At 39.9% G+C, this 23,947-nt stretch overlaps 1 protein-coding gene across 1 annotated transcript in view; it reads right to left on the bottom strand.

The window, feature by feature from the left end:
* Positions 1-23,947, bottom strand: part of phf12b (PHD finger protein 12b) — a 73,304-nt gene that overhangs the window by 21,063 nt on the left and 28,294 nt on the right. The window contains exons 3-8 of the mRNA XM_085965012.1: positions 22,993-23,065; positions 21,739-22,156; positions 15,773-15,893; positions 5,210-5,342; positions 3,803-3,967; positions 31-189 (exon numbers count right to left, since the gene is read on the bottom strand). Coding sequence (XP_085821138.1) covers positions 31-189; positions 3,803-3,967; positions 5,210-5,342; positions 15,773-15,893; positions 21,739-22,156; positions 22,993-23,065 — 1,069 coding nt within the window. The remainder of the gene's footprint in view (positions 1-30; positions 190-3,802; positions 3,968-5,209; positions 5,343-15,772; positions 15,894-21,738; positions 22,157-22,992; positions 23,066-23,947) is intronic.

Here is a 23,947-nt window from a genome sequence, read left to right as displayed (position 1 = left end):
CGGTCTGGTCTCCTTCACCGCATTAATTACCTCCTGTTGTTCTTCTTCAGTAGCAAAGTGCTCATAGTTGGAAAGGTGCTTTTGTGACTCAGTAGGAGTCTCGTTACATATCAGCTCTCCATCACGGATTCCTGCCGGTGGAAGGAGAGGAGGTGGATACTGGTACTGGGCCTTAATTGCTTCAGGAACCTTAAAGAAAAGGTAAATGAAACCGAAATCAGTCACCCATAGAATTGAGTTTAAAGGGCAACCAAACTGAGCTGTAAAACATACAGACTTAAAAGTCATTTGCTGCAATACATCTTTTGTTTTAGTCTAGCCACGAACAGCTGTTGATATTGGAAGCTATATGCAAGCCACTCAGGTATTTCTAAAATAGTTATTGCAATTTTTCAGTCCTGGTAAGAAAAAGATAGAGCCTAAGTCAGGAGGTTCCCGATTCAAGCGCTTCCTACCGTAAACACCAAGTTTACTACAGGTAGACTACCCTTTATCCGGACTTCCGAAAACCGAAACCCTCTAAAAACTGAAGGTTTTTTCGTTCAGCGTAAGTCGTGCGTACGAACGAAAAAACCTTCGGTTTTTAGAGGGTTCCGGTTTCGGAAGTTCGGATAAAGGGTAAGTCGTGCGCACGACCCCCCGCCCCCCCGCGGACCCCGCCGGCCCCGACAACCGCGTCCCCCCCGCGGACCCCGCCGGCCCCGACAACCGCGTCCCCCCCCGCGGACCCCGCCGGCTACGACAACCGCCGACCCCGCCAGCCCCGACAACCGCCGTCCCCCCCCACGGACCCCGCCGGCCCCGACAACCGCCGACCCCGCCAGCCCCGACAACCGCCGACCCCCCCGCGGACCCCGCCGGCCCCGACAACCGCCGACCCCCCCGGCCCCGAGAACCGCCGATCCCCCCCGCGGACCCCGCCGGCCCCGACCCCGCCAGCCCCGAGAACCGCCGACCCCCCCGGCCCCGACCCCCGCCGACTTACGCTGAGCGTCAGCGTAAGTCGTGCGCACGACCCCCCGCCGACCCCTGCCGACCCACCTTCCGAAATCCGAAATTCTCCTTTATCCGAAACTCGGCTGGTCCCGAGGTTTTCGGATAAAGGATAGTCTACCTGTATAATCTGCCCGTCCTCCCAAAGATATTTACATTTATGCAGCCGTACGGAAAACAATGGAAGGTACACTGAACACTCCTGGATAGCTTAGAAATATCATATCCCCCAATCTTTACCTAAAAATACCATATAGATCTCTTCTCTACGAGTGGGAAGGGGAGAAGGCAGTTTCTGATACCACCTTACTCACCCAAACACACAATTTTGGTCTCATTGGTAATTTTTCAGTCCAGCCAAGGTTACAGTTTGGGTCTGGTGAACCTACCCAGAGACAATTTTCACTTCAGTGTATCTGCAGATTAACAACCTCCCGTCAAAATCATGATACTTGATATGTTTTCATTGATTCGGGATGATTGAGGAATCTTCAGAGGGAACTGAATCTCACTCATTCTTCGTTATATAATTACTTTTGTTCTGCATTTAAAGTGGCAGCGATTCAATTATTTCCCACACATATTTTACCAATATTTGGCATAAAGACAAACTAGTGAAAGATTTAAGACTATTACAAATACTCAAATTTCATAAGAAACTTTAACAGCTCCATATAAAACAGAAGTTGATATATTTATAAATTCCAATGAAGTCAAATCGAGTCGTTAGGAGTTAAAATTATACAAATGATGAATTAGGAAGTCAGAGATGTGCCACTTTTCAGAGAAACTTCCTCAGCCATTTTTCATTCCTCTGGTAAAAGCACTCACTTGGTTAGGCAACCTGACTTGGGATATCTACCCATGCTAAGAATCATTGCTAGACATATCACAACCAACCCACGATTAATGTGTAAATTCTTCCTCGTGACTACCATTCTAATCTAATTAAACTATTTGTCATTTGTGGGGGGAGGAAGAGAAGGGAAGGGGACTTGCACAGGACTGTGGGTCCTTGATCACTTACCCATAATTCTTAGCAGGAAAAATGTCATGGCAACCCAGGTAGCCTAAATAAATGATCATAGAGTGCTTAGATCAGAGGAATAACAATTTAACATTCACAGTAACTGAATGGAGAAAATATTAACTGCAACAAAAGGAATTCCACTCAGGCATTTAGTTCCTCTGCAATTGTTAGGACCCTTAAAAGGGTAAAACCATACTAAAGAATCTAGTACTTGTTTATTGTCATCAGTAGTTTCTAGCTACATCAGGTGGCAAGCCATCTGCGCTATCTTACTTGAAATGAATTAAAAAGTGATTTTTGACAATGAATTGCTGAAACTATTTTATATAAAGACAAAAGTATTTGCTTAATTTTTTTTTATTTTAAAAAAGGTTCCTAACATTCAGCAGGCGTAGGCGTAGAATATTAATTGCGAAAAGTGAGACAGTATCTCAACACAAATAAAATTAAAGCTAAGGAGCGTAAACAATGAATGCTAAATCTGAATGAAAACCCAAGTTTCAAAAGCTGAGCACATGGTTGGTAGGCCACCAGTCAAGTTTCCAATCTTTACTTGGTTGGTTTTAGGTTCACTAAGGAAATTAGCCAGCTCACATTATATCTTACTTCTGGCCACTCAGGAAAGGATGAAGAGGCTGGGTCTCTATTCTTTTGCAAAGAGAAGGCTGAGGGGTGACCTAATATAGGTCTTTAAAATTATGAAAGGTTTTGATAGAGTGGATACAGAGAGAGTGTGTTTCCACGTGTGGGGAAGAGCAAAACTAGAGGCCATCAATATAAGATAGTCACCAAGAAAACAAGTAGGGAATTCAGAAGAAACTTCTTTACCCAGAGCGTGGTGAGAATGTGGAACTCGTTACCACAGGGAGTGGTTGAAGCGAATAGTATAGATGCATTTAAGGGGAGGCTGGACAAGCATCTGAGGGAGAAGGGAATAGAGGGTTATGCAGTTAGGTGAGGAGTGACAGGAGGAAGCTAGAGTGGAGCATAAACACCGGCATAGAATGGTTGGGCTGAATGGCCTGTAAACTCATGTAAGCTCATAGGGCAGCATGGGAACAGTATGAATGGAGGCCAACCAACAAAACATGTCCACCATCAAGAATACTGTGAAGATTGTGGTTCAAACTAGGAAGTCTACACAAGTTTTAATTTTTGTTTGTTTTAAATAAGTACTCTAATTTTAAAAATAAACAAAGCCATATAGAGAATGCTGTCAAACAGCACCATTAATCTATCGTGGCATACGTTATTTATATACCAAAAAGGAAATAAGATTTTAATACTCAGCTCCAAGATGGTTCAAGTTAGTAAAGTCTGTGTGTAACTGAGCCATACAGACTAGAAAGTCCAGGTTAAATTGCTGGGTAGTGCTGAGTAAGCAGAACTCAGCAGGGATGAGTTTACATGACTGCATGATTTTTTCCAGAAAGGAATATTAGATATTCAATTTTCAGAGCTCAATACGTACATGTACTATTCTGCAACCACTGCACTTCGAGTACATATATAGAAAAATGTTTTTCACATATTCTTCGAATGTTTCAGGGGCTTAATCACTGGCGTTTTCAGATGGCACCAACAGTGCTGAAATTTTGGAAACCCTCCCAAAAATGGATAGAAAAGCAATGGCTGACCTCATAACTTTATTCTCTACATGAAACTCGAGGCAATCCAACCTATATGGGTATCAATACAGCATCCCAAGTAGATTTTTTAATATTCTTATGCCAAATTGCAAAATACACCATAAGCGATTCCTATCAGAATATTACTTACCTTCACATTTTTCCTCTTCACTGGCTTCATAAGTCTGCGATTGGGTGGATGCTTCCTGTGGATCTTATTTAGAAAGTCTATCTTGATTGCGTGCTGTGATATTCGATCTTGAAACTTGTCAAATATCCTGCACCTATTGCTCAACGTCATGTTCTTCTGATTAAGCTGAATGGAAATTAATTTTAAATAAGATTCTATAGATATTTTGATTCAAACAATTAACATTTTACATGTTACATGAATTGTATTTCTCATCTCTGATTAAAGCATGTACAATGGGTACAGAAAAAGAGAAAGCATGTTATCATGGCAACCTGAGATTGGAACAATATTTTCAGCAGTTAAGGAAATTAAAAACCACTCTTTCCAGACATGTTAGGAAGGACACGCCGTTGAAAATCAGATCTTCCCTCCTTCAACTTTACTTCATTAGCTCCCTACTCCTAAAATGCCAGGATGTCAAGATTGTGAACTGAAACTTTCTCTGGTGCATTTACAGTAAATGATTTAATTTATTTACAATACCCACTGGATGGTAAACCCCCTCAGGTTTCAGGTAGACACACACAATGTATTGCACCAACTGGGGATACATTTTTAATCCTTATTGTCACTGAATTGTTGATTTAATTCATAGTGCTATGGTGCTAAGTGGAGGTTGAGGTTGAACAAGTCAGAGTAAGAGTCATTCTGACTCATTCTCCCATACCTCTATGATCAGTTCAGTGCAGAGGCCCAAGACTAGGTGACGGGGAGAAAAATTAGCACCTGCAAAAACATTGAACAAGAATCCTTTGGGTTTTAAAACCAAGTTTTAAGTTGGTTCCATGAAGAATTTTTGAAATGTACATGTAGTACTATCATGGATGCTGATCCTAACAATACATAAGTCAGGACAAGCTACTTTCACTACTGACTTTTTCTGCATTGGCATATAGATCAGCATCAGGCTAGTTCAAAGCACTAATTTGCAGGTTTCTCTGTGAAATTATTGCCGATTTTCATGTAACTCGACAGGGTATCTCTATGTAATGCCTCTACAATTGCGGGGCTTGGGGTGGGAAGCTGGTGGTAAGGCGAAGAAGAGATGAAGATTGAAAGTGAGGATAAATTTCTACAAGGTACGACATTTAAGCTTTTGAAAAAATATACTGAAAGTGCTCCCTATGCACCATCTTAAAAAATGTTACTAGGTGTTAATACCCGTCTCCCCAAACATTCCCCAAAATAACTTGGGCACGCCACCCTAGGAAACATTAGCAAACTTGTGCAATGCCTACGCAAATCATTCAGCAATTTAAAAATATATTGTACAAATGGTAATCATCACATTCAGTTCAACATTGTAAAATATTTTAAAAAGGCAATTTTGGTGCAGATATTTGGCAGGAGTGCAAGATTGCTTACCACCACGTGTTCGATGTGATTGGGGCACATCCATCTCCTTGTTGGCATTGCAGTAAGAGGTGGGTCCAGGCAGTCCATGTGAAACAATAATGGGCAGTAATCACACTGGACAAGGGGCGCCACTCTACAACTCCTAGAAAGTAAATATCACATTACTATAGTCATCATCATTAGTAAGCAGAAACAAATAACAGGCAGCAGAAACAGATTTTCCCTCACCAATGCCATGTCCTTTAAATTTAGTTGGCAACTTCCACGTATTCTTTCTATAAATAAAATTGTGTAAGACAAAAAGTAGGAGATGAAGAAAATGCTTGGGGCAAATTTTCCTCCACTTGCAGTGAGGCATAGAGGGTCGCCCGGGCGCAGCGCACAGAGGAAAATTGGATGGAGAGGACAGCACACTTATAACAGAGCCTGCTCAATTTTGTGCCCATTAATCTGTTAACTGAAACTTTGGTGCATTTACGGTAAATGATTTAATTTATATACAATACCCACTGGATGTTAAGCCCCCTCAGGTTTCAGGTAGACACACACAACGCATTGCACCCCCAATTGGGGATACATTTTTAATCCTTACCGTCACTGAATTGTTGATTTAATCCAGTGCTATGGTGCTAAGTGGAGGTTGAACAAATCAGAGCCCATAATGGGCAGAAAATCAAGCAGGTTGTGTTACTGGCATACGATCTTCCCTGCCCGATTTTCTTTTTTTTTTTTTTTTTTATAAAATGTGCTTTACCCAGATGATCTTCTATAACCAAGAGGAGGAACATCTGACTCCATATGTCAATTAAAATGAAACAATCATCTAGATACCATGGATAGACTTATTAATACAAAGATCATAGATTGCTGTCCTTTCATGACCAAAACCTTACCCATAAGCAAATGAATAAAGTGAATTCCTATGCGGTAAGTGGTGTGGCACTTGTGGAGTTCTGGTACAGAACATTAAAAAAAGGTGGATCTGAAGCTATCCCGCTTTCCAATACAGAGCACCTCTCTTCGAAGTCTACTAACAGGATATGAACCCATGTTCAGGATACATATCACCAAATTCTCTGTACTTGTCAAGTACTGAATAATTAACAGTACTCAACTCTTCTGCTCCAGTATCTGATCTCTGGGGAATCTCCCCAAAGAGCACTTTCGCTTTTTCCCTCCATGCATTATTTAGATACATGGAGAAAGCCCCATAAAGCTAATGACAAAATGCCTCTGAAATTTGATAGCTCTTTTAGACAGACAGTATAGATCACAAGGTAGGGTTGGATGAAGACGACTCTTTGGTGCATTTGATTTCATTTTTCCAGGATATTGATTCTGTCTTCTGGTTATAGTATCCAGCTGTTTCGTTATCGGTCCAAGTCTCGAATGTTCTTCCAGGCATCACATAGTAGCTGTTGATCATGCTTCTCTATGAAAAAATATTTTCTGTCCGCTGTCCTAAACTTGCCCTTTATAACCCTGAAGTTGTCCCCTCTTGGCCTGCTGCTTTGATGCACCAATCTGGGTTTACTTTGTCTATATTCTTGTATACCTCCAAGGTACTCTGTGATGTCTTTTGTTGAGGTTGAACAGTCTCTGAAGCCGAACTCCAGTTGTTGCCACCGTTCTACATAAGACCATCTACACTCAAACATCTGTATATCTGAATCCCACTGATCTTAGGAAATCTACTAATCTATCTAGTCAAGGCAGTTGGGGTCACTGGGAGAGTTAACAGTAGAGATATCAGCAGCCTTTATTTTATTATTGCAAACCAATGAAATGGTATGGATTCAGTCTTTCAATAAGCCAAGATCTTGTCCCTGGAGTTAATCCAATGTATCTGAACTTGGTGAGCACTTTCTTTACCTTAAGAGTTGGAAGGAACATATTTTATATTGGTGCTACTGCTCAACAAACATCAAGCGGTCTGTATTATGTATGCCACTTAACGTCTGCATCCAATACCATTTAACTTTTCAAGATTTTGTATTATGGGAACTACGTCCCTTCTATGCTGGTACAGGCTGACCACAGTAAACACACTCCAAATAAAAAACTGAGGTAGTGTTTAGGATGATGAATTCAAATGTCTCAGCAGACTGGACCAAATGCTGAGCCAAGGGAGCCCTTTTAAAGGCCAATGCTTACCTTTTTCCTTCTCCAAGTTGAGAGATTTGAAGATGATGGCCCTGCCATTACTAGTGTTCCAACAGGCAAGGGTCGAGCACCAAGATCAATTCCTCCAAAACCGCTGATGAGCAAGCAACAAATTGGTCTTTTAAACAAATGCTGAATTAAGAGCAGCGCAGGTCACTTCACTTCAATGGGGGCACAGCATAAAGGTTTGGTTCAGAGGAAATACTTCGGAGGCAGGTTAGTATCTTGTTCCTCAAGAAATTGCTTGATAATTACATTAAACAGCAGTCAGCAGAACAGTCAGAGCTGCAGCATCAGGAATATGGATCACTGAAGCTGCACTGCTAAAAAGCACAAATGTCTCATTAAGCCACAGTCTAAACAACACGTTAGATGAACTGGGCACGATTCTTCAAGATGCTGACTGCTTGTGTATTGATCCGATGCAGTCTGCAGAGATACATCAAATCTAAAAGGTAAATTGTTTCCGTTTTTTGGGCAACTTCTGCATGTTCTCAGTTGTGGGATGGCAAATGGAAATTGAAAGATTTGTGGTCCAATTTATGTTTCTTGCATTTGGTAGCTTCAGTTACTATCAGATTCAGTCTATTTGAGACACTGGACCATTGTTATCAAGATCTAAAAAGCATCAACAGATTTTGCTAGTAGTCCAAAGGCATTAAAGTCACCGTGTCTACTGCCAATTGCATGAAAGAAAGACTTGCATTTATATAGCGCCTTTCACGACCACCGGACGTCTCAAAGCGCTTTACAGCCAATAAAGTACTTTTGAAATGGAGTCACTGCTGTAATGTAAAAAAAGGTGGCAGCCAATTTGCACACAGCAAGCTCCCACAAACAGCAATGTGACAATGACCAAATAATCTGTTTTAGCGATGATAGCAGAGTGATAAATATTGGCCAGGATACCGGGAGAACTCCCCTGCTCTTCTACGAAATAGTGCCATGGGATCTTTTACATCCACCCGCGAGAGCATACTTTGAAATTACTGTTATGCAAGCAAATATGAAAACTATTTTGCACACAAGATCCCACAAACTGCAATAAGGTGAATGACAAATGAATCAACTTTTTGGCAGTGCTGGTTAAGGGAGAAATATTGTCCAGAGCAGCAGGAGAACTCCCCATTCTTCTTCAAATAATCCGATGAGAACTTGAACATCCATCTGAGCCAATCTAACAGGCAGATAGGGTCTCCACTTAATGTTTTACATTTTATTTGGGAAGAGACACCCAGATAAGAAAAAGGGAACTAAATATTCAAGCAAACAGCAGTCAGAGGTGCTATTTGACATACAGTGCTCCTCCAAGTACTGTACTGAAATATAAACCTAGATTATGTGTCCACGTCCTGCAGTAGTGGCTCAAATCTACAACTTTCTGATCCAGAGGCAAGAGTGCCACCAACTCAGCTAAGCTTACTCATCCCATGTGGATACCATCGAAGCATCCGGGAAGGCGCCGAACACCTCGAGTCTCTTCACCGGGAGCAAGCGGAAGCCAAGCGCAGGCAGCACAAGGAGCGCATGTCAACCCAAGCACCCCACCCACCCGCCCCTTCAACCACCGTCTGTCCCACCTGTGGCAGAGACTGTAGGTCCCGCATTGGACTCATCAGTCACCTGCAAACTCATTTTTAATGTGGAAGCAAGTCATCCTCGGTTCCGAGGGACTGCCTGAGAGAGAGAAAATACCATCGAAAGGAAAAATGGGGAAATGCAAATGTTAGTGACACTTGTGTCTAAGCAAAAACTGGATTTGTTTCATTTCAGAGCTTTCTATCGTAGCAGTTTAATGCATTTACCGAGAGAACATTGACATTTGTTAAATGAGCAAAACTTCAATAAAAATGGTGCACAACACTATATATCTGGAGACCTGGGTTAGCAAGCCAATCTCTCCGGAGGACGAGATGCTGGACCAAATGGAAAAGTAGGAAACAAAACACCTTAGAAGTAACACCACAAGCACTTTCTAGTGGTTTAATTCAGAGGGGGGTGGGAAAAAAAGAGATGGACAATTCACTGGGAAGAGGCGAAAATAATTTTAAAAACTATACAAAGTTAATAAAGCTTTGAGAGGATGACCTGCTGTTCTGCGTGAAACTGGCAAAGCCACCTGTTTTCTGAATGCAGAAAAAGAACTAAAGCATACTGATTCTGACCAAAATTGCTCCCTGTAAGATTTAAAAATATACAAATGAAGCTACTTCAGAAGTCAAATTAAAATCTCAGGAACATTACATTCTCAAGGTAACAACTCAGAGAAATTAATAGTGCAAAGCACTTTATTATTAGTAAGAGGAATAAGGTATTCAAAATAAAAGACAAACTGAGCAAATACTCAAAAATCCTGCGCTGAAATTTATTGCGGATATGAAAAATTATTTAAAAGCATCACCAGAAGTTTCACATTTCCTTATCTGTAATGTACAAAAGAGCCTAAATGCAAAGTTTTGCAATAGTATTTTCTTGAAGCTCAAATGTTAGTGTGCGCACTTCCAATTTTTACTCATACTATTTTCTCACATTGCCCCTTTACTACTGTGATCTCAGCTCGGACAGCTGGAAGAGCACTAAAACTACCCTCGGTATCCCCCAAGCTAGTGAGGACCAAAAAAAGTTAGGATCCAAAAGTTCCCACATTATTTTTAATTGCATGTTTTGTACAATGCTAAGTGTTTGAGCACTTCGGCTTTATGCCAATTTAGCAGAGATATGTGGGAGGGCGAGTCAACAGTCAAGCAGAGTACTAATGCGAGTTTATATCTTTTAATTTTAAAAAAATACGGTGTCTGTGGAAGATCCTTAAGTTCAGCAAGGACCAGTCTTGCATAATTCAAATAAATATGTCTGCATGCATGAAAGTGTTATGCGACCTGACCTGTGTAATATTAGAAAGCCAAAAGGGCATGTCAAATTTGCTGCAAGATAATCAAAATATCTTAAAACTGAGATGACACTTTCCTCTTTCACCACAGAATAGTTACCAAGAACGATAGGATATGCAGACTGATGCCGACAAGGAACTCATGATAGGAAGGACTGGATTTGCCTAGTTTTTGAAATATTATACTTTGCTTGAGCAAACTAGTTTCTTCCTTCAGATTTGGAGCATGGCAAATGCATACATTAACCCAGCCGAGATGACAACTATCAAGTTTACCTTAAATCTCTGTGAATTTCAACTAATGTGGTGTTATCATTAAAAATTAAAACTAATTGATTAAAATGAAAAACACTTATTTAATACATCAGAGAAGTACTTACAACATCCAATATGCTCTGTCCAGGAGGAGAGAGATCTATAGGGTCTTTTAATCCACTTGTTAGTGATTATAATGCGTCATATCTATCATAATATACTGGGACATGTGCAATTTGTTTTCAAATTCAATGCCTCAAAAGGAATTATTATTCAGGTTTGTGCCTGGGTCAAAGGTTAGCAACTGCACTACTTAATCATCTCTTACAGATTAAAGAAAAATATAAAAAATTGATATATTTTACACTTACATGCAGTAGATGCGCAGCCTAACCCGCCAAGTGCACACATCAGGAAATTTGCATTTGCACAGCCCAAATTTCCCATGATACATTCCCGGCAGGTGAGGCTCCATGCCGGGAGTGTTCACACAGAAAATCTGCTCCCTTTCGACTCCTAAAGGTATAAACTTATGTTGGGGTATGGTTCACGATCAGAGGGCCTACAGCACCTTCCAAAGTGGCCACTGTTTTAATGTGACCATAGGCAGCGAGCGTAGAAGGGTTATTTGGCTGTGATGTCATACACGAGCCCAACCTTCGGCTTACCACATATACGCACTTTCCAGAAACAACTTATTGGATTACAATCAGGAATGGAAACCGGGGCTGATTTTTCCAGTCTCTTGCCTAAAAAGCTCTCATGCCAACTGTATATATATTTCTGAGACTACAGGAGTTAATACAAATTGGGAATTAAAACTGGGAACTTCCCATTTGCGCTTTACTTCACCTGGTCTTGCATTCACTGAAACTTGAGGAGCCTGTCCGTTTCTGGTAATGCAGTGACAAAAATATTCCTACATCATTGGAACTTCTGCACTTGGCAAGATCTACTCAAGGACTCTGATCAAAGTCATTTGGTAAAGCACGATCATACTACAAATTGCTACGTGGCGAGATTATGCCCAAGAAGTCCCAATCGCAGATCTGCTCTGAGAAACAAAAAAAACCCTATTTTCCTAACTGTTACTGCCCCAATATCCCTCATTCTGTCTTGTAAATCCAAACATCACCTACAGCAGGCAATAGTAGCACATCAGCATCAAAACCCTCCACTACAAAATCTCAGAGGTACCATATATTAAACAAAATAACAGTTGCTCTGACATGAGTCACAAGTACAGTCTGCTCCAGTTAAAAGCTGCTTAATTCGAATTATCTATTAACTTGAATTGAAATAAAGCAGAAGTTGCTCTTTGCTGTTTTATTTGAATTACTGGTTAATTCAACATTTTTTTTTTTTTTTTTAAATAAAGCAGTAGACTATTGTATCATAATTGGAGTGTGAATGATCTAGCCAAACAGTTGCTGTGATTTATTGGCACACTTTCACTAGTTTACTGCCTTGCAATATTCCAATCAACAGACAGCAAATTATAAAGTGCTACAATTCTTTTTACAAAACCCTTCAAAATCTCAAATTGCTGTGTTTTTAAAATTCAGATGTTTTACTTCCAAAAGATGAAACTTTTCCTAAACTCTTCACAGGCCTATTATATTTACAGAAAAACAGGGAACATGTTTTGAATTTCTGGCTGATGAAATGGTTAGGCTGGACTTTCATTTACAGTACTGTATGTGCTCATTTCTTCCACACTACACAGACCTTTCAGCTTTTGTCCAGAATTAAACTATAGTCGTATCACTGCTTGGGAGGGGCATGTGGATCACATTGGCTGCTGTTAAGTGTCAATGAAAAAACATCTTCCAGGCTCCATGGAGGACCCCTTCAACTCCAGATTTCTTGGGAAACAATTATAAATAACATATAATACATTAAAGTGTTGGTGCCTGGCAGTCAAAGTCATTTCTAATAGTTATTCTAGGCAGTCCTGAATGTACTAGTCAAGTTTATATACAGTGAATCTTTATCACAACAATACTATTCTCCATGTTCTCAAAGATGATTCTTACAAGACACCATGGTTATCCAAAGTAATTTTGCTCTTCAATTAAAAAAAGCCAAAACGCAGTTTAAACAAACATTATTTATTAATAATCTAAAGAAAGGCGTTGAAACATTACAGTGCTAAAGCACATTTACTAAAAAGACCATACTGCATACTATATAAAGGGTACGGACAAGGGATAGAATAGAAAACGTGTTGATCCAATTTAAAAGGAGCTAAAAGAAAGTGTACGTACTGCTATAGAGCTCAAAATAAAAGGACTTAAAATTGCCCAATATAAGATGTAGAAAGGTTGCTCGATCATGAAAACTGTGGTCTATTAAAGTAATGGCATTTTGTAGCTACAAAGACAATTTATTTAAGTCTATAAGTCTACAAGGTTCTCAAATTAAAAAAAACCAAATGCTTGATGAAGGAGCAACACATCAAAAATATCATAACTTGACTTTTCTCTTTACAGAAGCCAAGTGACCTGCTGTGCATTTCCCATTTTTATTTATTTTATAAAGATGTGCTAACAGCAGGTAAAGGGTTCTTGCATGTTAACAGTACACTATACGATGTAAATTACAGGTGCATTAACATCTGAAAAGGAGTAAAACAGATTAACGCTTCAGGCTGCGACAGAAGATCCCAACCGCAAACGTCATTCTGTCTTTTCCTTTTCAGATGCGATTTGGTTTGCTGTGCATTTTCAGACAGTTTCTTCTAATTTCATATTTCCAACATACAGTTCTATTTTTGCCTGTTCTCACAAGGTAAATGTTCTGACAGAGTGGGCTAGATTGTACCCTGTAACAATAACTTGCAATTATATTGCTTTTAATGTAGAAAAACACCCAAACGGCACTTCACAGATCAGTGAGGAAAATGGACACCAAGCCAAAGGAGGAACGATTAGTAGGGTCGATCAAAAGCTTTGACAAAGAGGTAGATTTTAAGAGGAGAGGCTTAGGAAAGGAATTCCAGAGAGTGGGACCTAGGCAGCTGAAGGAACAATGGTGGGACGAAGACGAATTGATGCATTCGTGGCTGGAGTCAGAGGAATGGGTATTCAGGGGGCAGGGTTGTAAGATTGGAGGTGGTTACAGAGATAGTGATTTAAACACAATAATAAGAATTTTAAACTTGGTGCACTTGGGTCAGTGAAGCTGTGGTCACTAGTCAAAGGGTTCCAGATGCATTTTATTGATTTTCAGAAGGAAAATCACACCATCCTAAATTTTTTTTAAAAGTTACTTGAGCACCAGGTAGCACGACTTACAACCCTATATAAAACTTGTGATGTACATACTGGCTATTAACAGCACAATGCAGTTTGTTGAAAAAAACCCAGCTTTTGAGTTACTCAAGTGACAGGCCAGTGTTTAAAGAGAATCTGCAGACGAACAGAACAAGGGGTCAAAGAGAATTAAATATAGGAATTAAGTTATGGATCAGATTTTGTGACAATGGATTAGGGATTCTGAGTTTAGACAGTCAAAGTTCACTAGTACATATTCATAGATGGAGCTCTGTTAAAGACAGTTTAACTTTTAAGTATGTCATTTAACTTGACTTTAATCAAGTCAAGTGACATACTTAAAAGCTTGTGAAATTCAGGCAAAGAAATTTAAATTTTTTTTTTTTTTTTTTTTTTTTTAAAACAGAAACTCTGATTGATCGGAACTCTTGAGAATTCCAGCTTCGCTGGTCCAGTGCACTGTGACAGCGAAATAATTCTGGACAACCAAGGTAGCTTTTCCTGTAATATTATATCTCTATTAAAGATGTATTAACCATATGCTAAAAGCAATTAAAAAACTAAACTTTTAAAAAAACTTTTGTTTGCCCAATCTTTCCTTTTTCCCATTCTTCCTTTTTGGAAAAAAATATGCACCCTATTCAAATTTTTTATTCCCAATAGAAAGTTTGCACTTATTTTTGATACATTTCCAGAGCCTCTAAATTCATTTGAGAGGTGGATCTCTTCAAAAGAACTGACCAGACTGGTTGAAGCCAGCCCAAAGGCTAGTTTTTCAGCTAATTGAGGATATTGCCTGTAAAAATCAAATGGTCATGCCACAGATGTGGCGAGATCAATTTTTGGCCTTTTGGAGTGTCACAGTTTAAACCAGAACAGATCAGGGAGTTATCTCGTGGACAGGGCTGGAAGTGTAATCAGACCCAGATTAAATCATTCTTTAATTGTGCTCCAATGGTTACATTATTGCGATGATTGCTTAGCATTTATTGAACTGTATTTCCTAGCATACCCATTTTCAAAATGGGAACCTGGTATTCGAAGCAAAGGAGGCACATATCAAGTTTTTTTTTTGTAAATGGGAGGAAGCTTTTAGAAGGTACTGAGGCACGATGACAATGTCCACTGAAAGAAAATTACAATTCCTTCATTTAAATCGTTAGTCAAAATACAGCATTTAAGTTTACCATTTCAAAAACAGTCACAGTAAAAAGTCTTCATTTTGTTCAATGCAATACAAGTTACTTATTTATCCACATTTGGAACATCCAGTAGATTTTTTTTTAATAATATGTAAAATTAGCACCTAGCAGTCATTGAAATACAGTAGTTTAGTGGCTCAATGGTGCAGCATGTTGGTTTACCTTGAGCACAAAGTGGGGACTGCAGTTTCACACCTGCAATTCTGAAGACAGATACTGTGTGGAGGCCAGGCATCCCATGCCAGAGATTTAAAAAAATATATAAAGCATTCAGTTGAATCACCTCTGGCTGCTCATATGTATCTTCGAGCAGACATAAAGCAAAGCAGAATAAGTTGCCTTTCCATCCTTCCAGGTCAGTGTGTGTGTGTGTGTGTGTGTGGTGGGCAGGGCGGGGGGGGGGGCGCTGGGGGCAAGAAATGGAACAAAAGAAAAAAAACTGCATCTGCTCAACATCGTATAAGACCACAGTCAACCATTTACAGTTTGCCAGCTGCATACAGTTTCCTGAGCATTACTGAGTATACACAGATTCTTCAACAGGTGGGCTGTCGTCATGCAGATGCACAACTAAATAAGTTACAGTTCACAAAGGATCTTGGCAAATTTGCACACAACTTTAAAATTATCCAGCACATTACTGACATCAAGGTTGAAGAAGTCAGGTTTGAGTGCTCAAAACTGCAGAAAGATTTTTTGCAGCCCACTTTGCTCACACGTTCATTTTTGTATCTAGGGATTCAGCTGTTTATACGCAAGAAGAAAAATGTAGAAATTAAATCCCCACCTGTTACAAGTGAAGCAAACTTTGACAGGCAATGGGACTAGGCCATTGTGGTCTAGTTCATGCTGTGCCCTCTTCACATTCTTCCCTGTTGTTTCCTCTTTTCTTCTCCTTTTACTGGTACCTGCATAATACAGTTTGTGTCATTATCTGCAGCAAAGATTGGTTTTGATTTACGTGCCTACTTCTACTCCCATGGTTAGATTTCCTTCAACTTTTTTTTGCTCCAACACCACAAACTCTGCAAGACAGCAAGCAGATGGAAGTAGGGATTCCGTCAATTCTATAGCCAGTGCTAGAAGGATGAAAGGTAGCAGGAATCTTCCATCCATGGCTTGCTACAGGTCAGTGACACAGGATGCCAGACACAAATTAGTGGTCCAGCAAGGCGTATTTGCAATCAAATTGGAATAGCTGTCTTTGCGGTGACCTGAACCGGAAACCACAGAAATGCACGCCAAGTGCTCCCCAATTCCTAATTGGACACTTTCCGCTCCATTACACAGCAGGCAGTGCAAGTTTAACCTGCAGGCTCAATCTAGATATTTTTCCAGAGTGGTTGGGGGTCTGGTGGTGGTGGGTGGGGGGGGGGGGCAAGAAAGGAAAAGAAACAAAAGTTGATTTAAAAAAATTCCAAAATGAAAAAAAAAATATTTAACTGTACATTTAATGGGAATGTTAATGGTCCAGTAACAAATTGGTGTGAAAAACAATTGCAAATTTATACCGTACCCTTCAATTTGATCACCCACTGCCAGCAGCCTCTTACAACCAATTGAGAGTTAGGTCTAAGCTTCCCTGCATGGGCGGCAACCAAAGAGTGCTTTGGCAAGGCAGGGCTATTATTTCCCAGGCCCTCAAATAAGCACTTTGTCCATTAATAAGTAACCTAGCACAGAGCTAATGGAAACCTGCCCATTGATGATAGTACAGTTTAAACCTCAGTTAAGTCTGTGATTTCAACCAATGCCTCTGATGAAGAGATCAGTACTCCACCAGTATAATTGATAGGCCACTGTGCAGACTGTGTTTGTGGTTCTTTGGGAGCAGTAACCAGAAATGACTGTGATGAGGCCAGCTATTTTCATTCCCTCCAATACACTAATACTCTAGTCCTCAAGACATTAGCAATGCTTTTAAAATTCTCATTTAACATTTATAAAGAAGCTTTTCCTCAGTTTTAAGATGTAAATGCACAAAATGAGTTCATATTTAACCATGGCCATTTTATTGTATACATTTCTGATTTGTTCTAACTGTATATATCTACACCCTTTCACGTCTGAAAGTGAGTAAGATGGATTAAAGGAATATTGAGTGCCCCACCGATTGCCCAGTGCCTAAATGTGCTATGGAATTGGCTCGTACAGACTAGGGTGGTCCCTAGTTCAATTCCTGGTCTGAGCAGAATTAAAATATTTCAACCTGGAGTAGAGGGAGGACCATAATTTGTCTTCACATCTCTGGGCCAGGGGCAGGAATCATGATTTCTTCTCCTAATCGTTATCTAGTGAAAGTGCACATGTGCAGATGGGATTAAGCTTAGTTGCAACAGCCCCCTCAGATGCACAGCCCACTAAAACTTACTGTCCAGACTCATGGACAAAGAATGGACACCTGAGCAAGGTGCGAGCGCCCTGTTGGCAACCATGGAACTGTAACCCTCAAAAGCTGCTATGTTTAGGAAGTGAAAGGTAAAGCAGGAAAATCAAAGATTGAACTAGAGGAGGAAAAGAAATGGACCTAGAGTTGTGGCACATGGGGATGGGGCTTGTTAATATGCTGTTTTACTTTTGGTAACCATCCAATAAATCATCAGTGTTACAAATCTGTATGGTATATTACAAAGATGTTACAAAAATACTAGTTTTCCAGTTTTCAAAAGAAGCAGAAAAACCAAAGCCAGTATTTGTTGAAAATATATGAAAGCAATGTTTATGGATGCTCAAACAAAGGAGGTTTTTCATGCCTCTTTTCAAACCCTTGGTAGGTTTTGATGTGAAATGTTATTTTTAATAAAAGAGTTTTGCTTTTGACTGCAGATCTATTTGCTTTTATATTTTGTTAGATAAGTAAGCTTTTGAGAAATGAATGTCTATAAAATGTCACGTTACTATGTGCCTTTCCTTACATCAAAGCAAAAGCCTGTCACATGGTTATGTGCAGACTATTTTTATACAAAGAATAAAAGTTCAGAAAATACTGAGGTTGCAAAGTTATTGGAAGGACCAATTAAAGACATATGGATCTCAGCATAACCTTTTGTGAAAGACGGATAAGAGAAAGTCACTACGGTTGGTAAAGTGTACAAGTTAGCCTTTTTAAAAATGTAATCTTTTTCTTGCCAATTTTCTCCCCCTTCCTCCAAGGCACTGACTCCTTGCTGGATCATTATTCTACAGGTGCCCTCCGGTACCTCACCTAAGTGGCCATTGTGCGAGTCTTGACAGGTGTTGGCGGACTATGGATCTCGTGGGTAGGTAGGAGGCTCACATCCCCTCAATGGATACCTTATATGTATATACACTTTCAGCTACTGATTAGCAATCAGGAACAGGAACCCTGGTAACTTCCCCACCTGAAGTGAAGTCTAGCCCCACCAGGACCGAGATAAACCAATTAAACAGACTATTAGGAAAGCCTCGTTATCTTTTTAAAAATGTTATGTAACTGAGGTGACAATAGGACAGTTTCACATTGGAGCCATGCCACATTTTATACATGAAACCAAAACATTACTAAATATAGAAACAATCACTGAATGGAAAGACACTTAAGGGTTCAAATACACAATTCCCTGAAAGTGCAGGTAGATAAAACCATAGAGTAGAAGAATAACGATGTAATGATGAATTATTCAAAACACTGGTGAGGGTGTAGTTGGAAACGTATGCCATTTTGGGCATCTCATTATACAATGAGCATTAAAGCCATATAGAGCATAAACAGATTCAACAGGATGATGCCAAGAATGGGAAGCTATAGTTATAAGGAATGACTTAAGATACTGGGACTATTTCCACTGCAGAAGAGAATGCCAAGAGGAGATTTAATAGAGGGTATAAAATTATGAAGAGTTTTAATTGAGTATATTGGACAAGACTATCTCCTGACTGAAAGTCAGCGATGACGGATTAACTATTTAAAATGACTGAAAATGGAGGAGAGGGGTTAGGAGGAGAAGTGTCTTTACAAAGATGGTTGTTGGAGCATGGAATGTGTTGCCATGGAGTGGCAGAGATCGGAATGTGTTGCCATGGAGTGGCAGAGATCGCTATGTTTTACGGGAAACTTGGGTAAATATTTGAAGCAGAGGAAGGTAGAAGGCTATGGGGAGAAAGCGGGCAGTGGGATTAGTCTTGGATTACTCTAGCAAACAGCCAGCGCAGATACGATGGGCTGAATAACCTCTTCCATGCTGTAAATTTCTATGGCTCGGATACATTAAACTGAATTGCTTCATGGGGAGATAGTATGTATTTTGATGTAGTAATCTGTTGAAATCAGGCAGAATACATTCTAAAAGCAATATATGTTGACTAAGGCATTAAAAATCTTACGGTTCATTTATCTTGTAAATTGACAAAGGGGGTAACTGAATTATAAATTATTTTTCTAATCTCTAGTCCATCTTTATCCTCAATGGCTGTCAGCAACTACTGCTACGCCCCAAGAACAAAGGCTGAAGTATTTCAACATGGGATTATGTGGTTATTTCCTCCCACAGGTATTAGAGAAATACAGTTGTTTTGCTTCAAATAAAATGAGTTGATCATTTTGTTTGTACCGCAGCAGGCCTCTACCAGTGTTGTCTTCTAACCAATCATTGGCAGAAGGGCAAACAGACCCGAAGACAATTATTTTCTTGGTGAGGGGAAACACATCTCGCCAAATATAGCTATGATATAGAAGATCCCCATTCGATCTTCACATTACAGTACATAACCACTTGGTATTGTTGCACATGCAATATAACAGGATGGAAAAACCACATGAAACAATGCTGAAACGATCTGGGCATTTTAAAAAATACAATCAGATTATCTGGGCACTCCTATACGCCATTCTTTTGTTCAAGAAAATGCAGGTTTAATGGAAGTGCTCGACAGTAGCAGCAGTGAGAAAGCGATTGATCATAGGGGGGAAATTCAGCCAATACTTTTTCCATGCATTTCCCAGCAACCGACATTAGCCTAAAAATGTGTTGCTTTACACCCTCTCAAGTCGACTAATCCATAGATCTGTAATTCCCCAAAAAATTGTCCGAGATAAATTAGACTATGCTGCAATTTGCTATTGTAACTTGGTTTGTTTTAAATCAGTCTACAACTTTGGTATAAAACAGGATTCTCCTGCTTGCTAATTGTTTTACAACACCAAAAAATACTTATTTGGGGGTGGGGGGGAAAGGGAAGAGGAGTTCTAAACCAGCTCAACCATAAAACGACTATAGATTAGAAGCATTGACCCCATTCCACGCTAGGGCTAGTGTTCGGATTGCTACTAAAATAAAATCCGAAGGCACAAGTCTGGGTTCCATTAATCTAGTTGGTACATATTATCCCTTTATTTAAAAAAAATGTAGGATATTGACCCATTTAAGTACATACACACCATGAGGTCAGTAATTCTATCAAACATTCTTTCCATGCTTACTGCTCTCCACTGCCCAGCCTGTCAGCTACAACGCAAATTCAAATAGTGCAACTGAACTGAAAGATGATTCAACCAGGTAGTCAGAACATAACTAACACCCCAAAGATGCGCTAAAGCTTTATATTCATGGCCTTGCACATTTCCACTGAAATCTGAACATCTTGCAAAAGATCTGTGTGCACAGTGCATTCTGATGGGACTGGTACACCCAGAAGTTAACATTGCTACACTAATGCCAGCTTCACTAGCTGTTTATTATATTACAGTACATTTCATGTTTATTTGCTGTAGAAGCTTCAAAAACAGTACTATACTAAAACTGTCCTCTTGGCCTTTGGTCTGACCTTGCAGTGACACCAAACTGTATGAAATTCTGTAATATTCTTACACTACATACAGCTGAAGACTATCCCACCAATTCGGGATCAGCCATTTTGCAATTTATTCCCTCTGATAAAGGAAGACTCAATTCCCACTGATGTACAGCTGCACAATGCTGAAGTTGATCGGTGCGGACGCTGTACAGATGAGTAACCAATAACTAAAAACTATAAAAATAATAAACACGGCCAGTCTTGTGTGAAGTTTCTCAGTCTATGATTGAAAGAGGCATCAACGGCGAAAACAGTCATCTCAAATCAAGGGATTCCTTACACCCACTAAAAATTACACCATATGAGAAACAGCAACACAGCAGCTGCTGAACCTAATCTAGTGCTCATTTCTTTAGTGTGAATGCATCCAATGTGGATGAAGTTCCCTTTTGAATATTCAGTGTGAATACAGGAGCCAGGAATTACATGTTCATCGAGGCTCATTAGCATGCCATTTAACAGAGGGCTTGGTTATTTTAGAATGTATACTAATTTTAGTTTAGAACTTCTACTCTAACACACTAGTGGGTATACCAGTTTTATACTGCAGCGTGTTAATGATTTAAAGGGAAGGCTGGATAAATGCAAACCTGATGCAAATATAACATCTTGGCAAACCAATTGCATCATTGCCATGATCCAATTGTCCAAAATAAAATCCATATACATATAAGATATGGTTAAACAATGCTTGTACTGATGCAGTTATTCACACACCTGGAAACCTCAATGTGGCAATTGTATTCAAATATTTATCTGGAATGATCTAATGACCATTATAATTTGTACAATATATACAACCTGCAATTTTTAATTATGCGTGCACTGTATTTGTTAACAGATTGCAAGAGTGATATTGGAACGCACAAGAAGGCGGCATGATGATTCTCACTAAGAAAATAAGCAACTCATTATGTGCAGTTGCACGGGCTCCCTCACCTGGAAGTGCTGTGGTACAGGTCAGTTCATTTGGAAGTTGGAATTGAGTTGGATTTCGCTCCATAGCTGCTGCGATAAGTATTTCAAATGGATTCCTTATTTGCAATTGTGAGCAGTCCATCTCCATGGCAGCATTTTCATCGTCCACATCAATCAGGTCATCGTCCACCTCATTCTGCTCAGAAGTGGGTGTGTCAGTGCTTGCATTCGATGTCGGCGTGCCGGGCCGGCTAACACGCCTCTCCAAATTTTTTGCTTGTGCAAATGATCTACAGTTACTGTCCACCCTGGAATCCAATGCTTTACTGTGGGTTCTGTAAGGGAATTCAATTTCCACAGTAGGGGATGCTGTCCTTTTAACTGTTTGCTTGTCCATAACTCCATTTACTTGACCTAGTCTTTCTTTTTTCTCTTCTTTCTACAAAAAGGGAGAACATTTTAATTATTCGCCAAGAGTTTTAAGAAATACAAAGTACGAGAGGGGTAACAAATATGTGACTGAGGCAGTTAAGAAAAAGAAAAACCGAGAAAGCTAAAATGCTTCAAAATTGACATTTTTAACTGAATTGAGCCAAAGATCAAGTGACTTCATAATTCTGCAAACAGCAGAAACGGATTCGCTCCGATTCCCACTCACGCGTAGTTTAGGCACCACGCAGATTTTGAAGAATTTACCGCCATTTTACAATTAAGGACAAATTGCTAAAAAAATAAATTCCAAATAGTCCAATTTTAAACAATAGATTACCTAATAGTCTTTGAAATACAACCCAGTCTCAGCAATTTTTAATGAGGCGGCATGGGAGTAGTGGGGGACAGGATGGGGATCTGCGCGCATTTATAGGCACTAAACTTCAGCATCCAATCACGGCGGAAATGGCGCACGGATCTCTTGGTGTAAGCATCACGAGTGGCCTCCGTGTCCCCGAGTTAGGGAGCATTCTAGGGTGACAGAAAAGCTGATCGTCTTCCAGTGATCACTGGCAGAAAGTGCATGTGTGCGCACATCATTTGACAACTGAATAGGGTTTAACCATGATACCTCATGTAATGAAAAAACAGCCTGCTGAACCTCACTGCCTAGAATCACATATGAGAATGGCTACTTGGCATGAATTAACAGAGGGCTACAAGTTCCAATGAAACTGCCTTTGGGAGAGAAGGCGATAAAGGGCAAGAGAAAGTTACTATTCCCTCCCCCATCAGTAAAGCACTATGCATTTTTTTAATTTTTTATAAAACAGACCTACTTACTTTTCTGCGAACTGTGCACCTATGACACATCCAGTCCCCAGGTGGAAGCATCTCTTCACTGAGCGGAGGGTTACTGTAATGAAGAAAGCAGGTCAGCTAGTTGCATTCAGAACTTAATACAGTTTAACGGTCAAACAGATGCACAGTATAACCGAAATTCAAACTTATTATGGCATTCCTTGTAGATAATGGAAAACAACATTGAAATTCTGATACATCAGTTAGAATATTGTTAATGAGGCAGTGCTAGAACTGGAAACTCAGTAAATTACATCCATCTCAATAGACCCAACAGGAGCTGCGTCCTAAAAAGCAGGACATTGCCTGCTTATTCTTCCATCCTGGAGATGTTAGCTTAGGCCAACTGACAGCACTTGCAAATCTGAATCACAAGGTCATGGGTTTAAATTCTACTCCACAACTTGAGTGCATAAAACTATTCTGACACTCCAGTGCAATACTGATGGGATGGTGTACTGTCCTTCAGACTAGGCCCTGCATGATGTTGTGGTATTCACTGTAATTGGGATGCTTCTGCGACATGATAAAATGCTGTATAAATTCAAGTCATTTTCAGGATGAAGTATTCCAACAATACAACCCCGCCACATCGCGACACTGCTAAAAATTGAATAAACTCACTCAATAAGCACAGATGATGTTGAAACTGTGCTAATTTTTTCTCCACTCTCCATTATTTGGGAGTTGCGTCAGTAAACATCAGCAGGCAATTCAGCTGCATGAGCATCACAATCTTAGTGGACATCCACACACTGGTACTTCCAGTAGGGGTCACTGACTGCAATTAGGCACAGGAATGATGGTCCATTTCTCCCTTTCCAACTCAAAAATAATGAAGCTAATTGCTGCACCCCCCATCACCGAGATCAGTGATGAATCTTGGAACTTTTCTGGTCTGTATGGTTCAGCTACTCACTGGATAAACTCAGTCACA

This window comes from Somniosus microcephalus, chromosome 22 (assembly GCF_052327205.1).
Source record: "Somniosus microcephalus isolate GS21.2 chromosome 22, FLI_Smic_1.0, whole genome shotgun sequence".
Classification (NCBI taxonomy): Eukaryota; Metazoa; Chordata; class Chondrichthyes; order Squaliformes; family Somniosidae; genus Somniosus; species Somniosus microcephalus.
The sequence above is the reverse complement of the archived record's forward strand: the minus strand, read 5'-3'. Positions and strand labels throughout refer to the sequence as shown.